Here is a 16750-nt window from a genome sequence, read left to right as displayed (position 1 = left end):
ATGGTAGCTCTATTTTCAACTTTTTGAGGAACCTCCATACAGTTTTCCAGAGTGGCTGCCCCAGCTTGCATTCCCACCAACAGTGTAGGAGGGTTCCCCTTTCTCCGCATCCCCGCCAACATCTGTCGTTTCCTGACTTGTTAATTTTAGCCATTCTGACTGGTGTGAGGTGGTATCTCATTGAGGTTTTGATTTGGATTTCCCTGATGCTGAGCGATATTGAGCACTTTTTCATGTGTCTGTTGGCCATTTAGATGTCTTCTTTGGAAAAATGTCTGCTCATGTCTTCTGCCCATTTCTTGATTGGATTCTTTGTTCTTTGGGTGGTGAGTTTGATGAGTTCTTTATAGATTTTGGATACTAGCCCTTTATCTGATATGTCATTTGCAAATATCTACTCCCATTCTGTCGCTTGTCTTTTGGTTTTGTTGACTGTTTCCTTTGCTTTGCAAAAGCTTTTTATCTTGATGAAGTCCCAATAGTTCATTTTTGCCCTTGCTTCCCTTGCCTTTGGCGATGTTTCTAGGAAGAAGTTGCTGCGGCTGAGGTCGAAGAGGTTGCTGCCTGTGTTCTCCTTTAGGATTTTGATGGACTCCTGTCTCACATTGAGGTCTTTCAACTATTTGGAGTCTATTTTTGTGTGTGGTGTAAGGAAATGGTCCAGTTTCATTCTTCTGCATGTGGCTGTCCAATTTTCCCAACACCATTTGTTGAAGAGACTGTCTTTTTTCCACTGGACATTCTTTCCTGCTTTGTCAAAGATTAGTTGACCATAGAGTTGAGGGTCCATTTCTGGGCTCTCTATTCTGTTCCATTGATCTATGTGCCTGTTTTTGTGCCAGTACCATACTGTCTTGATGATGACAGCTTTGTAATAGAGCTGGAAGTCCGGAATTGTGATGCCGCCAGCTTTGCTTTTCTTTTTCAACATTCCTCTGGCTATGCGGGGTCTTTTCTGGTTCCATACAAATTTTAGGATTATTTGTTCCATTTCTTTGAAAAAAGTGGATGGTATTTTGATGGGGGAAACATCTAAAATCTTATCTGGGGACACCTGGGTGGCTCAGTCGTTAAGCATCTGCCTTCGGCTCCGGTCATGATCCCAGCGTCCTGGGATTGAGCCCCACGTTGGGCTCCCTGCTCTGCAGGAGGCCTGCTTCTCCTCTCCCACTCCCCCTGCTTGTGTTCCCTCTCTCACTGTGTCTCTGTCAAATAAATAAATAAATAAATTTTTTTAAAAATTAAAAATAAAATAAAATCTTATCTGAATTTCCTTTATCTGACTAGAGCAGAACATCCCAAAAACACAGGTGCCACATGAAACCTGCCCTCCCACCCCTTCCAAGGGAGTTTCCTGAGAATTCAGCTGCATGGATACAGACTGTCCATTACCAATAGCATCAAAAGTCCGATAGAATTTTCCATACTCTTTCACTGAAGCCCTGAAACCCTTTGTTAAGTTGGTATACAAACTTTTACCTCTGGGTATTCTGGGAGTTACTCATTACAAAGCAACTCCCACATGCATATGTAAAGGAATCTTGTCTTTTCTCCTGTTTATCTATCGTTAGTTTATCTATCATTAGTTAATTCAAAGGTCCTGGATCATTCAAACCTAAATAGGTGGAGGAAAAATTTTGCTCCCAATACTCTTTTAAGATTTTGTTTAATGAAAAGACTAATCAAAAGCAAAATTTTTCAAATTGCGATCAGGAACCACTAGTGGGTTGTGAAATCAATATAGTAGACTGTTTACTACAGGTTTTACTTAAAGAATCAGGAAGGAAAATACTACATAGGACCTATTACATATAGTAAGGTTTTTTGTTTGTTTTAAACATAACATCGGGTTACAAAGAATTGTATTTTTTACTGTGTCTTGTGGTCAAAAAAATCTGAGAAACTGCTCCAGATAGACTGGTTATAGATCTAATCCATCCATCTACCTCTCCTTTTCTCTTTTTTCCATGCTATACAAACAAGACTGTTGAGAGAGGAATGCAAATCCCATCAATGGCTAGTGTCGGCCTTTCATAAGTAACTGCACATTTGAGATACTTCTATATTGGTGAGCTGAGATCTTGGTAGATTGATGGTCCTTCTCATTGGTAGCCACATATTTGAATCACCTAGGAGCTTTTATTTTCTTTTTTAAATTTTTTTAAAGATTTTATTTATTTATTTGTCAGAGAGAGAGAGAAAGAGAGAGCACAAGCAGGGGGAGCAGCAGGGGCAGGGGGAGCAGCAGGGGCAGAGGGAGAAGGAGAAGCAGGCTCCCTCTCAGCAGGGAGCCCAATGCAGGACTCGATCCCAGGACACTGAGATCATGACCTGAGCTGAAGGCAAATGCTTAACCATCTGAGCCACCCAGGTGTCCCTCACCTAGGAGCTTTTTAAAAATGAATACCCCAAACACATGTAAAACCATTTTAATCAGAATCTCTGGCTGTGATATCTAGGCATTTGTGTTAGGCAAAACCTTACCAGGTTCTTATAATGACAGCCAGATTTAAAACTACTTAGGAGACCTGCCCTATTTCCCATGGTTCTCTTTGTTTCTCTCTAGCTGTCCCACCATGGGCTTCTTTCCCATTGGACCTAAAGATTTTTCTTTTTTAAAGATTTTATTTATTTATTTGAGAGAGACAATGAGATAGAGAGAGCATGAGAGGGGATAGGGTCAGAGGGAAAAGCAGACTCCCCACCGAGCAGGGAGCCCGATGCGGGACTTGATCCTAGGACTCCAGGATCATGACCTGAGCCAAAGGCAGTTGCTTAACCAAGTGAGCCACCCAGGCGCCCCAGGACCTAAAGATTTTAATCTTCCTTCTTACGATCTGAGGTGAATCTCTCTTTCTCAATTGGATTTCCAAGGCAACGATTTCCTTCTGTTTATCTACCTGGGTCTTTACTAAGTTCACCTCTAGATTCCCTTTTCCGAAAGCTAATTCACCACAAAGGCTCCCTCAAGTCAAGTAGCTGGGCTTTCCTATGCCTGTACCTGTCAATCATGGATAATGATTTACAGGTAGGGTCACTGGGTGCTGTAGGACTGACATAAACTCTCAGGTCCTTCCATTCTCTGAGCCACCAGGCAACTGGTTCGAGTAATCTGAGGACAGTCCTATTTAGAAGAGTCCTTGGAAACAAAAGCAACGTAGGTACAAGAAGGTAAAAGAAGGGGTGCCTGGGTGGCTCAGTCGGTTAAGCATCTGCCTTCGGCTCAGGTCATGATCCCAGGGTCTTGCAACTGAGCCCCACGTGGGGCTCCCTGCTCAGTGGGTCAGTAGGGAGTCTGCTTCTCCCTCTCCCTCTGCCCCTCCCCCCACTTGTGCTCTCTTTCTCACTCTCTCTCAAATAAATAAATAAAATCTTAAAAAAAAAGAAGAAGAAGAAGAAGAAGGTAGGAGCGCCTGGGTGGTTCAGTTGGTTAAACTTCTGCCTTTGGCTCAGGTCATGATCCCGGGGTCCTGGGATCAAGCCCCCACGTTGGGCTCCCTGCTTGGTGGGGAGCCTGCTTCTCCCTATCCCTCTGAAGCTCCCCCTGCTTATGCTTTCTCTCTGTCAAATAAATAAATAAATAAAAACCTTAAAAAAAAAAAAAAGGTAAAAGGAATCTTAGGTGACCTTTCTTAATGGCACCTACCAGATCAGGCAGGGATGTCTATTGGGGTGGGCATTGCACACAGCAAAAACTCAGTAAATGCTGAGTCTGGTGTATATAGGGGATAGGCTGAAGATATTTTGCAGGTTTGTAAATATTTTTGCCAATCTGAAGGCAATTTGGTTTGGTTTGGCTTTTCTCAATAGGAAGAGCTGGGAACCATAAGGCGATTGGAATATTATAGTTTGATTGCAATAAATTTGTATTTTGCCAAGGATCAATATAAGCTATACTTATTTCAATTTTTTAGTACTTTATTTTCATCAGTTTGAAAATTGGGGTTTTGCTCCTTTTAAGCTCATGGTACCTTTCTGGTCCTCACATTTCCTCAAAGACTACTGACCTAGAATCTAAATTCTGTTTGCTTGTTCTTTCAGCATTCTAAGACAGAGTTTATCTAATCTTGGCAAATTTTACTCAATTAAAATAATTGTTCTCTTATGTCTTCTCACCTTTGAGGATTGTTCTTTTCTTCTCAGGCTTGCATCCGTGGGCTGTGGTTTGTACCTGAAGGGTGGATTTCCCAGAGGTACTCCTTCCTGGAGCCTGGAGACTGGGGACCTGTAGAGGGAGCACCTACGAGGTAGCCCTCTCTACATGGAGAGTTAGGAGTCAGGAGGTTTTGGGTAGCTGTGGCCTCCCCATCACCTTTTGTTTTTATAGCTGGGTATGGCAAGAGAAAAGAAGGCTCTGAGAGTGACCTTCTCTTGGGGGTTTTGACCACTTACCTCTGGAAATACGATTCAGGTGAGCCAGAAGGCTCAGACTTTCTTCCCTGATACCTCTGTTTTCATTGTACAGCTGGGCAATAGACTCCAAGCTCTGCCTGTTGAGGTTAGACGTGCATCCTATTCCAGGAAATAATTACAGTTTAGGCAACTTAAACACATTCACTTGAGATAATGCTTTCTGCAATTCCTTTTCCCCTTCTTTCTCAGCCCAGAAGAAAACCCTGGGTACTCAAAGGTTGGGACTTTAGTGTAATGGGACAGAAGCTTAATTTTCACAAGGCCCTTAACAAATGCCAGCTCATTCATTAGTATTATCACATCCAATGGCTGAAATTATGAAGGAGACTTTTCTCATGACATAGCTGCTGCTTTGATGTGGAAAGAGACCCAGTCACTGTTCTGGCCCAGCCCAAGACTGAGGAATGATGGCCTCTGTGTGAGTGCAATCCAGGAGGAGGATGTGGGGAGAAGAACCACGTTGGGGACAATGAAGAGTAACCAAGACATTAGAGAGGGGGATGAGGATGGCAGCAGCAGGGACCCTCGCTCTGCTGAACGTGGTACTCAGCAACCTGAGTTCTACTGAATGACTACCACGCAAGAGGAGAGGAGCAGCAGAAAGCATACAGCAGAGGAGTCACAAGAAGGGCTTTGGACGTCAGACAACTCGAAGATAGAGGGATAGCTCAACCTTGGGGCAAACCTCTATCTGAGCTTATTTATTCATCTAAAAAGCAGGACTATTCAGGGGTGCCTGGGTGGCTCAGTCGTTAAGCGTCTGCCTTCGGCTCAGGTCATGATCCCAGGGTCCTGGGATCGAGCCCCGCATCGGGCTCCCGGCTCAGCGGGAAGCCTGCTTCTCCCTCTCCCACTCCCCCTGCTTGTGTTCCCTCTTTCGCTGTGTCTCTCTCTCTCTGTCAAATAAATAAATGGAATCTTTAAAAAAAAAAAAAAAAGTAGGACTATTCATACCTGCCCTATTCTCCCTAGTTGGGCCATTTCTAAGAGTAAGTGAAGTAAGGTATATTAAGTTCTTATAATCTGTGAAGCCCTGAAACACACAAGTCCTTAGAAAGATACATATTGCCAGAAGCAGGCAGACTTGGGCCGCCCCTACCGTTTCCTTGGTCAGAAACGCTGAGATGATGTTGCAGCTTTTCTTGAAGGCAGTCATTGATGAAAATAATTTCCTTCAGGTGCCGGTGCAGGCTCTGGATCTCATCTTCTGCAGCCATTCCACCAGGACAGGGAATGAGGTAGAAGATGGAGAATTCTTATCACTAATGGGGTGGCCAAGGGCCTCTCAGCAAGATTCCTGCCTTTCGCCATTCTTCTGCCAACTTCCTCTTTCATCAGGGAACACCAGGGGACTTCCTTTAACAGCCCTTAAAGGCCTTCAAACAAAGCATGTTCCAGTGCTAAGCAAACTCCACAGGACCACCTCTCACACAAGGATAAGGGAAGTATAAAGGAGGTTGACACAAGGTGGGAAAATACCAAATAAGCCTTCTGAGTAGGGCTTATCTAGCACTGGGAGAGGTGTGGCCACTTCTTATTTAAGACTTTCAGGTACTAGTTAATGTCTCTACTAAATACCTCTCCCACATGATTTATGACTGGACATCTTTAATAGATGACAAAGACCTCCCTCTACATCTCAAGGTGAAATGGGAAATAGGAATGAGGAAGCCTTTGTAAGGGGACTGCCTGGGTAATAAAAAGCACCCACCATTGGCAAAAAGACAAAACCTGACATAGCTTACATCACTATTTAAAAACTCAGCTAACACTGACTGGATTAAGATAGTCTCTTTCTTAGGATGCCTGGGTAGCTCAGTTGGTTGAGCATCTGACTCTTGATTTCCTCTCAGGTCATGATCTCAGGGTGGTGAGATCGAGACCCTCATAGGGCTCAGTGGTGAGGACAAAGTCTGTTTGTCCCTCTCCCTCTGCTCCTCCCCCTGCGTGCTCTCTCTCTCTCAAATAAAGATAAATACATAAAATCTTAAAAAGTTTCTTTCTCATGCCTACAAGAGGACATAAGACATATAATTCTCTAACAATCCAAACTTTTATCCCCAAAGGAAAGTCAAACAAAGGGAAAGGAGATGAAGGTTGGGGTTTTAATCTACACACACACACACACACCAGTGAGGCTTCTACTCCTAGGGGCTCTTAAAGCACTGAGACTAAACCCACAGACATTTTTTAAAAATGGTACCACACAAAGGATGGGAACCCTAGCCATTTACCCAAGGGTTGCCAAGAGCTGAGCCTTGTCCTTAGGGAAACCACCTGATGTTCTGGTACTAAGATGGAACCTTGTAAGGAAGCAAGTCATCTGAGGGGAGATGAAGACTGGAGACTGGAACCATGATAATGCACCTCCAAAAATATGGGCAAGACTGCTAGTATTTCTCAGGCAGTTAGAAAAGCTTAAGGGACACTGTTCAGGAACTATAATTAGCAAGAACATTCCCAGAAAGCTAAGATGCTTCATCTTAGAGGAGGTCTATTAGATTCTGTATACATGCTGAAGTGGTAGCAGAGAGTCTGCCATGATCCCTTCACTCTCAATCTGACTTGCCTGGAGTCCATCCGCTTGCACATGCCAGTGGGGACTAGAGTGACTGAGGTGAGGTATGGACCAGGAACAATGCAAATTACCTGACCCACCAGGGACCTGTACTTGAAACTTGGTCCCAGAGCTGTGTTCAGCCTGGTCACTTTTTCAAGGTTAATCTTTAGGGCCTGCCTGCAGAGATGATCTCATTCAGCCTAGACAGAGGTGGTAAGCATGTAGAAGCTACTGGAGCTTTATTCTCCACATTTTTCCAGTGTTGGTGGAGTTTTATTCTCTTTATAATGGGAGTACTCACTGGTGACTTCTGCAACAGAGCTGGCTTCCTGCACATCAGAGGGGAAAGCACTGCTGCTGGGAGGCTGGTGAGAGTCACAGTGACTGGAATGAGTCAAATACCGTTCATCTAGTGAGTCTTCTGAGACTTCATTCTCTTCTTCCTCCTGGAGCTCCCTGCAGAGCCTGGGGTGGGGGCAGGGAAGGGAGGTAAGACAGGAGATTAAACTAAGGCAACCTGGAACCACAGCTTCACAGCTGGTCCTATCTCAAGCTCCTGGAAGAGACCCCAGAAACCAAAAAGGCCATCTGGATGAGAGAGAAAGCATATCAATCCACTTGTGACTAGGGTTACTGTGCCTAGAGTTTGGTAAAAGGGAGCAGCAGCTGCTCAGTGTGCTGGCCACATAACGTGGATCAGGAAGTAGACTCAACTACTCTCAAAAACACTTATGACACACAGAGACCTTAAAATGCTGTGGACAACTTTTGTTTAAAAAATATGAAGTGGTCCACTGAATTAGTGGCTCCTGAGACAATGTCTCACTCTGGGTTTTTTTTGTTTTGTTTTTACCATACAGGTTTTTAGACTACAGAAACCAGGGATCTCTGGCCTTTATGTCAGACTGACTCTAGCTAATTAACCTTGATGAATTACTAGGAAATGGTAACCAATACAAGAACTGCACAGAAAACAGACAACATTGTTTAAAAGGACAGACACGTCATTGTATGATGAATGAATGAATGAATGAATGAATGAATGAATGAAATAGGTAAAATCAGCAGTTTCTGAGTTTTTTTTCCTGGATCTGGGACTTTGGCCTCTTGGTGTCTTGCTTCTGGAATCTTCTCTAGACTTCACCATTCCATTACTGGCCCTTTCAGCATTCAGTTACCTGGGTGCCAGGGGCTCCTGTCCATCTTCATCCTTCTTATCATTGTAATTTTCTACAAACCAAAAAATAGAAACAGTTAGTCAGAAATTGAGCAGGTCCCATTTCACACATTACAAATATGAGGGCCTATATGATCGGAGGCGTAATACTCTGCATGTTTGTTCAGAATACTCTGAGAGAGAGGGCTTAGGTTGTGTCTTCAGAGAAGTAGCCTGGCAAGCTTTCCTGAGCAACACCGGACGGTCTCTTCCTGGTGTGGCAGATCATCACCATGACATCTACTACCAAGTCAAGGCAAAAAGTTGAAAATGTCTTCTGTCCAGTGCACAGAATACACATTCAGCCGCCTTCTGGACTTCTGCAGCTGTAATCTTCATTTTTGCCACATAGCTGGTGGCTAGACCATGGTTGTATGTCCTTTTAGGCTCTCATAAAGAACCCACTGCAGTCTCTGAGAAGCAACAACTTCAGGAGAACCCACTTAACCTTTCTAACCAAATGACTTGACAAAGGCACTTGTGCATGCCAGAGTGTGTGAAGAGAATCTTCCCTCTTTTTTTTTCCCCCTTTTTTTTCCTGACCCCACCTAGAGACAAGCACAGTTGCTGAACTGTATTGTCAAGGCAACTGGACAGTGACCTGAACCACAAAAGAGAATTTCTCTCATCAAAAGAACCAGGAAAAAGGAACCTCTTGCCTAAAAAGTGTGAAGAGTGCTCCCTTTTATTTTCTATTTCTCAATTCTCTTGCCTCCTTGCTCTCAAAGTAGCCCCAGTCATGCAGAACTGCAATGCAGTGTGAGAAGAGAAATCTCTGAGAAAACTCAATCTTTCTAAACAGAGGAACTTGGAAAAGGGACCCTTGGGAACTTGAAAGTATAGAAGAAATACCAGAGAGAAGAGAGGCTGGAAAACGGTCTATGAGCTGACAAAAGTACCAGGACTCATCCCCAAACCGAATATGTGTGGAATTGGCCCAACAGATCATGACAAAGGATTAAATAACTGAATTACCACATAAACCACCATCTACTCCAGACTAAACCTGAGTAACATATTTGCCGGACCAACCCAAACAACAGCATATCAAAGGTACTGAACGCTCACCTGATATTGGAACCACTGCCTATAGAAGGTGAGACAGAACTTGGGAATCTGACCCTAATGGGGTTGATTGCCTGCTAAAAAATAATTTCCAGGCGTGCCTGGGTGGCTCAGTCGTTAAGTGTCTGCCTTCGGCTCAGGTCATGATCCCAGGGTTCTGGGATCAAGCCCCAGGTTGGGCTCCCTGCTCAGCGGGAAGCCTGCTTCTCCTTCTCCCACACCCCCTGCTTGTGTTCCCTCTTTTGCTATGTCTCTCTCTGTCAAATAAATAAATAAAATCTTAAAAAAAAATAATTTCTGGAGGGTTTTAACAGGACCCAGGGTCTTACGATATAATATTCAAGCATTTCAATAAATGAATAAAAAGCATTTGATAGAATTTGACATCTATTCAAAATAAAACTCTCAGAAAATAAGGAATAAAAAGGAACTTCCTCAAATAAGGTGGAAACATTTCTTGGTTGGACCATGACTCCTCATGTTTGCATTAGGAGACATAATTTTTTCTCCCTGTTGTCAGCAGTCACCATCATAAAACAAAAAACAAAAGATTTGTTTGTTCATTCAAATATGAATAAATAAAACAAAAAAAATTAAAAAGGGAACTTCCTCAGCCTAATATGGCACTATGATCATTAATTAGGAAACTCAATATTATTTTAAGATTTATTTATTTGAGAGAGAGTAGGGGAGGGGCAGAGGGAGAGAACCCACACAGGGCTCAATCCCAGGACCCTGAGATCATGACCTGAGACAAAACCAAGAGTCAGACACTCAACCAACTGAGCCACTTAAGTGCCCCCAGAAAACTCAGTATTATTAAAAATGTCAATTCTCCTCAAATTTTTCATAAATTCAAAGCAATGCCACTCAAAATCCCAAGAGGATTTTGTTGCTGTTGCTTTTTTTTTTTTTTTTTAACAGATAATGGCAAGCTGATTGTAAAATTTATATGGAAAGGCAAAGGATCTTGTTTTAGGAAAAGAGTTCTTAGATATAACTACAAAAGCATCATCTGTAAGTTGGACTTCATTAAAATTAAGAAATTCTGCTCTCTGAAAGACACTGTGAAGAGAATGAAAAGATAAGCCATAGTCCAGGAGAAAATATTTGCAAATTTAATATCTCATAAAGGACTTGTATGCAGAAATGTAAAGAACCCTTAAGACTTGATAATAAGAAAACAAACAACTCAATTTTAAAATGACAAAATGTTTGAACACTGGCTTCACCAAAGATATAAGGAGAGTCAACAGGTATTTGAAAAGATCCTTAAAATCATTAGTCATTAAGGAAATGTAAATTAAACCACAATGCCTTCCCTGCCCCCATGCTTATTAAAATTGCTAAAAAGACAAAAAGCAAAAGAACAACAACCTGAAATTATCAAAAGTTGATATTGGGGAACAATTGAAATTTTCACACATCGCCAGTGGGAATCTGAAATGGTATAGCCACACTGGAAAACAGTGTGGCAGTTTCCTCTTCACATACCACGTGACCCAGCAATCCCACTCTTACATATTTACCCAATTGAAGTGAAGTGAAGTGAAAATGTATTTTCACACAAAAACCTGTGTGTGAATCTTTCTAGCTATTATTCATAATTGCCCCGAACTGGAAATAATCCAAATGTCCTTCAATGGGTAAATAGATAAATAAAAGTAGTATATCCATATAATGGAATAGTACTCAACAGTAGAAAAAGAAACAAACTACTGATACATTCTGGACATGGAAAATCTGTAGGAACAGAAAACAGATCCAGTGGCTTCCAGAAACTGGGGCGGGAGACAATGGTTGACTACATAGAGGCACAAAGGAACTTTTAGTGGTGATGGAACTATTCTGTATCTTGATTGTGGTGGTGCTTACACCACCCTATATGCATTTCTCAAAGCTCACAGCACTGACACTACAGGGAGCCATTTTACTGTAAATCAATTATCCTTAGAAGAAAGGGGAAATGTCTGTGGGGGCTCCCCTTGGGCCCAGGTGAGCAACGATGGTAGGTATTTCCACCTGATAGTATCACTATCAATAGGCTGAGAAGGGCACAAAACAGTAGGACATCTGGCTAAAAAGTCACTCGTAGAGTCCTGGAAGCATAAGTCCTGGAGACTTACGTGAGGCTAGGATCTTTGTGAGGACCTAAGGGTCTCCATGGCCTGTAAGCCAACTTACCAGTGGTGAGTTTGCTGGCAAGGTTCTCTGCCAGCTGGCTTCCTTGGGCCAGTTGTTCACAGAATCTCTGTCCCTGGTAGCGGGCAATGTCAGTGCTCCTGAGGAGGCCTTCAAAAGACTTGACCGTGCTCTTTGTATGCTGAATGAAAAGATAACAGACACCTTTCCCTTCCTGTATCCTCTGTCGTAAGTGGGTCAGTTCTTGTGCCTGAGCCTGAATTAGGGGATCATATTTCCTAAAGTAAGAAAAACAAGTAAAATGTAACAGTGCATAGGTTATGGGAGTTTCAGCAGAGACATCTCGTAGAATGCCCCTAAGGAACTTCCCAAGTTGAATTTTTACACAGGTTGTATGACTTGCCTGTGGCAGAGGGAATGAGGAAACAGCATTGGGTTTGGTTCTTTGTTTTTTATTAACTTTACTTTGAAAAGATGCCCCTTCAGTTCCTCAATTCAGCCCACATCCACTTCCATGGATTATATATCATCAAGCATTATGCAGAAAGTGGCATGCACATATGCACAAGCCAGATATAGAAGTGTTGGGTGGGTACACGTGGTGTTGATTCAAAGAATGAAAAGAAAAATCAATGAAAGGGTCAAGAAGCATAGCATTCTTTTCGGTGACATGCAAATAAGCCATAATCCGTAAGGAGACACTAAAGAGTAAATAAAGTTCTGAGTTACAACAATTACATCATTCTAAGTGGGTTTTCACCATTTTCTAATGACTATACAAATATTTTGCATGGATTCCAATCTAAAATGTGAGCCTCAGAAAGCTCTCTGTGAGCTTTCTTTTTTTAAAAGATTTGATTTATTTATTTGACACAGAACCAGAGAGAGAGAGAGACAGAGCAAGCACAAGCAGGGGAACGGCAGGCAGGGGAGAAGCAGGCTCTCTGCTGAGCAAGGAGCCCGATGTGGGGCTTGATCCCAGGACCCTGGGGCTCGATCCCAGGACCCTGGGATCATGACCCGAGCCGAAGGCAGCCGCTTAACCAACTGAGCCACCTGAGGCTGGAGATAGTGCCACATATTATGCAACTTACAGTACCCAACGGAGTGTACATACACAAGTAGGTATTCAGTTAATACCACATAGAACCACATAATCCCAAAGCTGGACTAGACATTTATAGTCATCTACCTCATCTGATGCCTGAATCTCCTCCCTGCTGTCCTACTAAGTGATAGTCTACAGACTGTCTTTCAAACTCTATTCCATAGAGCTCCTGTAAAGTGTCAGAGCTGGTGAAGACATAGACTAGAGAACAACAGAGGCTCTAGACCTAGGCTTCCTTCAATCAAGTATCTCTGCTTTAGATTTTACATATTTGAGCTTCTCAGATTTCATTTCAACAAAGGGTTAAAAGACATCTTGAATGCCACAATCTACCCTATATTTGAAACTCTCTGAGGATAAACAATGCTAGTCCTCAGTACTAAATTATTAATAAACTATTTTCCAGACAACAGCTGCTTGATTATCTATATACCCAATAGCCCTACCAGTTAATACTCCACATAGCATAATACTTAGAAAAAAAAAAAAATCAAGATTGAGAAGGAGAAACATTTTTGTCATGAAAAGGCACTTTGGAAAGCTTGGAAAATATTTCTTGTAGTAGAAAATGTTAGTTCATTAATGACAACCACCACACCTATAAAAAAATAAAAGTATAGAGGTGCCTGGATGGCTCAGTTGTTAAGCGTCTGCCTTTAGCTCAGGTCATGGTCCCAGGGTGCTGGGATCGAGCCCCGCGTCAAGCCCCGCATCGGGCTCCCTGCTTGGCGGGAGGCCTGCTTCTCCCTCTCCTACTCCCCCTGCTTGTGTTCCCTCTCTCGCTGTGTCTTTCTGTGAAATAAATAAATAAAATCTTTTAAAAAATAAATAAGTAAATAAATAAATAAAAGTATAATAATTACAGAAACTATTTGTTGAGAGCTTCATATGTGTCAGAGATGGTTCTAACTTGTATTAATGCATTTAATCTTCATAGCCCTCTGAGGGTTTATGATACTGTTAGTATTTTCATTTTACAGATGAAGTTGTACCTCAGTTGAGGTAACTAAGATTCAGGAAAGTTAAGTAAATTTGGGGCGCCTGGGTGGCTCAGTTGGTTAAGCGGCTGCCTTCGGCTCGGGTCATGATCCCAGGGTCCTGGGATCGAGCCCCAGGGTCCTGGGATCAAGCCCCACATCGGGCTCCTTGCTCAGCAGAGAGCCTGCTTCTCCCCTGCCTGCCGTTCCCCCGCTTGTGCTTGCTCTGTCTCTCTCTCTCTCTGGTTCTGTGTCAAATAAATAAATCAAATCTTTTAAAAAAAGAAAGTTAAGTAAATTTGCCCAAGGTCACACAGCTAGAAGCCACATTGCTAGTACTCCATCTCAGGTGTCTGTCTCCATTTTATTCCTATGATATTTAAGGGAGAACCCCAGAGACCTAACTACACTACCCCCTAATTCCCACAGCCCCGCCAGTTGTCTTTACCTAGTTCTGTGCCTGCCACGTACTTTTCTATCCCTCTCCTTGGACAAATGCGCTCTTTATACTAGCAGCCTGGGCTGCCCCACTTCAAACAGTAATTCACACATTCCCACACAGGTACCTACTTACCCAAGCCTTGTAGCTGGTCTCATCTTCTCTGCCAGTTGCCTGTCAAACTGTACTTCTTCCTCCAGCACGGATTCGATGAGGCCTTTGTACTCTTCACTCTCTGAGAAAACAGACACACCTGCCTCAGGGGAATGCTGGACAAGCTGCTGTGCTCGCTGCCTTCAAAGGAGGAGGCAGGGTCCAGGTCCATCCCAAGGACAAATGGAACCCTGGCAACCAGGCTCCATGCTGGGAGCTCCACATCTCATTCCTCAATCTCCCAGATTACATGCCATTTTAGATATGAGGAAAGAGAAGCTCATGGGCAGGTAACTTACTCAAGATAATTGAACTGGAAGGAGACAAGTCAGAATTCATATCCCCTGAGGTCTGACTCCAAATCTTGGGCCACTTTACCAAGCCTTGTAGCCTCTTAGGTAAAGCATTAACCTGGGACATAAAGTAGTGATTTCCTGTGTGTTGGAGAAGGCGCCAAAGTTTGTAGGACTGATAGTTCTCCCATGTTGAGAGTTTCAATAATCCCCCCAATATTTCAAAAATTTCCAAGTTTATTTGGATACAACTGTGTAATATGTATAAGGAGGGGAAAAAAATCTGAAAGATATATGTTCGAATGCTACCAGGTGTTGTGTTAGAATAGAGGAGAACTAATACATAGTGCTTCCATGGCATTGTTCTAGTAGATTTTCAAGAATTATTATCATGTAATCATCACCACTAGCTAAAAAGGTAAATATTATTATTACCATTACAGATGAGGAAACTGAGGTACAAAGAGGATAACTTGGATTTGACCCCAGAAGTCTGGCCCAGGATACATGCTCTTAATCACTGCACTGTATTATCTTTATACTAAGATCTAGGGTGATATCTCTTTTCTTCTTTAGCTTCAAAAAATTTGTCTTACAATTGTGATTTTAATGAGCGATGTAAAAAAAAAAAAAAAAAAACCCTTATATTTCCACATCCCAAAGCTCATCTTTTCCTTCTTTATTTTTAAGATTTTATTTATTTATTTGATAGAAAGAGAGCACAATCAGGGGGAGTGGCAGGCAGAGGGAGAAGGAGAAGCAGGCTCCCTGAGGAGCAGGGAGCCCGATGCGGGGCTTGATCCCAGGGAGCAGGGAGCTCGATGTGGGGCTCAATGCGGGGCTTGATGAGGGGCTCAATCCCAGGACCCTGGGATCATGACCTGAGCTGAAGGCAGTCACTTAACCAACTGAACCACCCAGAAGCCCCTTTCCTTCTTGAAAAAGTAGGCTTTTTAGCTTTTTTCTCCATGTCTAGTAAGTTGGATAGCAAATTTTATCCCCCATTGATTTATTGAAAAATAACTGTAGAAATTTGAAAGCAAACTCTACTTCAATATCAGCAAGAATCCTCCTCTAATATTCCTGTCTCTTATGTGTCCTCACTTACATCATGATTCCTTCAGTCACTACAGCTTCCTGCCGCCTCCCCTCTGGCCCCCCCATTACCCACAGGTTTGGGATTGTCCAAGGATTTCCAAATGTGAGAGCTGAGCATGGAGAGGGAAGGGTCAGCTCCTCCATTCTCATTTTGGCTCCACGTCTCAAAGCCCAGATCCTGGACTAGCTTGCTGTCTGCAAAGTTCATATTCAGGGAGAGATCGAAAAGGTGTTACAGAGTCTCTGATTTTCCTGGAAATACTTTCAATCTCACCAGAGTGTGAGGAACAGCTTCTTAAAACTCATATGGGAAAAAAAATCTTGCTCCAGGCATCAGGACTTCCCTCTGCGTCTGCAATCGATGTTCTGATCTCCAGGTATCTGCGGTTCAGCGGGGAACAGACAGCTTTAAGCTCCTATAAGGCAGGTAGAGAATACTAGTACACTCCCAGGGCAGCTAGCACAATGCTTTGCAAAGGGTACTTAATAAAAGTGATACTATATGTTTCTAGAATCTGACACATGTTCCTGAGAGAGAAAAGATAGTTCAGTGTCTGAACCAGGGTTTTAGCCTCTCTGCCTCCCTACCTCTCACTGTAAACTTTACTCCTTTGTGCCTCAGTGTCTCCATCTTTTGCAAATTGAGGGTAAAATACCCACTTCTACCTTTCCAGGAGTATAGTCAGGACGAGATATATTTTGATGGAGAGAGAAGAATAAAGTTTGGAGAGTGTTTAGTTTCTCATAGGGAAGTTAGACAATCATTTATCACTCTGGTGACTGTGAACCCATAGGGCTTACTGTATTTCTGCAGCTGGTTGGCCAGGATGTAAGCAGTAGCCTTGGATGTGAGGAATTTCTCCATGAGGTCTCGGAAGTTCTGTTTGTTTTTTTCCAGCTGGGAGCACAAGTACTGGTTGGTTTCCAGGACGCTCATTTCTGTCCTCGGATCAGAGAAAGTGGTGGGAGATTCTGCCATGCTGAAGCTTGTGGTGGTAGAAGAAGTAGAGCCAGGACCTGGGGAGCAGAAACCCAATAAATAATTAGAAACAAGTGAATAGATTATGGTGATGGCTGCACTGCCTGGTAAATTACTAAAAATCATTGAACTGTACAATCCTAATAAGTGAGTTTTATAGTTTGTAAATTATACCTCAAAATTTCATTAGGTGGGGAAAAAATGGACTTAAACAGGTCTAAAGTTTGCAGATGTAATTCATACTTACTTTGGGGCCAAACTTCTTCAGCATTCCACAACTGTAAGAATTCTTAACCACAAAAACAAG

At 42.7% G+C, this 16750-nt stretch overlaps 1 protein-coding gene and 1 pseudogene across 1 annotated transcript; both read right to left on the bottom strand.

Annotated features, from left to right (window-relative positions):
- The window catches only part of LOC123860262 (thymidylate synthase-like), a 62284-nt pseudogene extending 56654 nt beyond the window's left edge, over window positions 1–5630 (bottom strand).
- A 1582-nt stretch (window positions 5631–7212) lies between these two features.
- LOC123860264 (neuroblastoma breakpoint family member 6-like protein) lies at window positions 7213–16443 on the bottom strand. Its single transcript, XM_045899024.1, has 5 exons — window positions 16266–16443; window positions 14056–14155; window positions 11439–11674; window positions 8152–8203; window positions 7213–7438 (listed from the first exon to the last, which is right to left on the bottom strand). Exons 1-5 carry the CDS (start codon window positions 16441–16443, stop codon window positions 7213–7215), a joined length of 792 nt encoding a protein of 263 aa, XP_045754980.1.
- Window positions 16444–16750: the final 307 nt, after the last annotated feature.

The sequence above is a fragment of the Mirounga angustirostris genome, unplaced genomic scaffold (genome assembly GCF_029215605.1).
Source record: "Mirounga angustirostris isolate CCGP_5_RB_7025 unplaced genomic scaffold, mMirAng1.0.hap1 SCAF_4, whole genome shotgun sequence".
Lineage (NCBI taxonomy): Eukaryota > Metazoa > Chordata > Mammalia > Carnivora > Phocidae > Mirounga > Mirounga angustirostris.
Note: the sequence above shows the minus strand (reverse complement) of the source record. Positions and strands in the feature narration are given on the sequence as shown.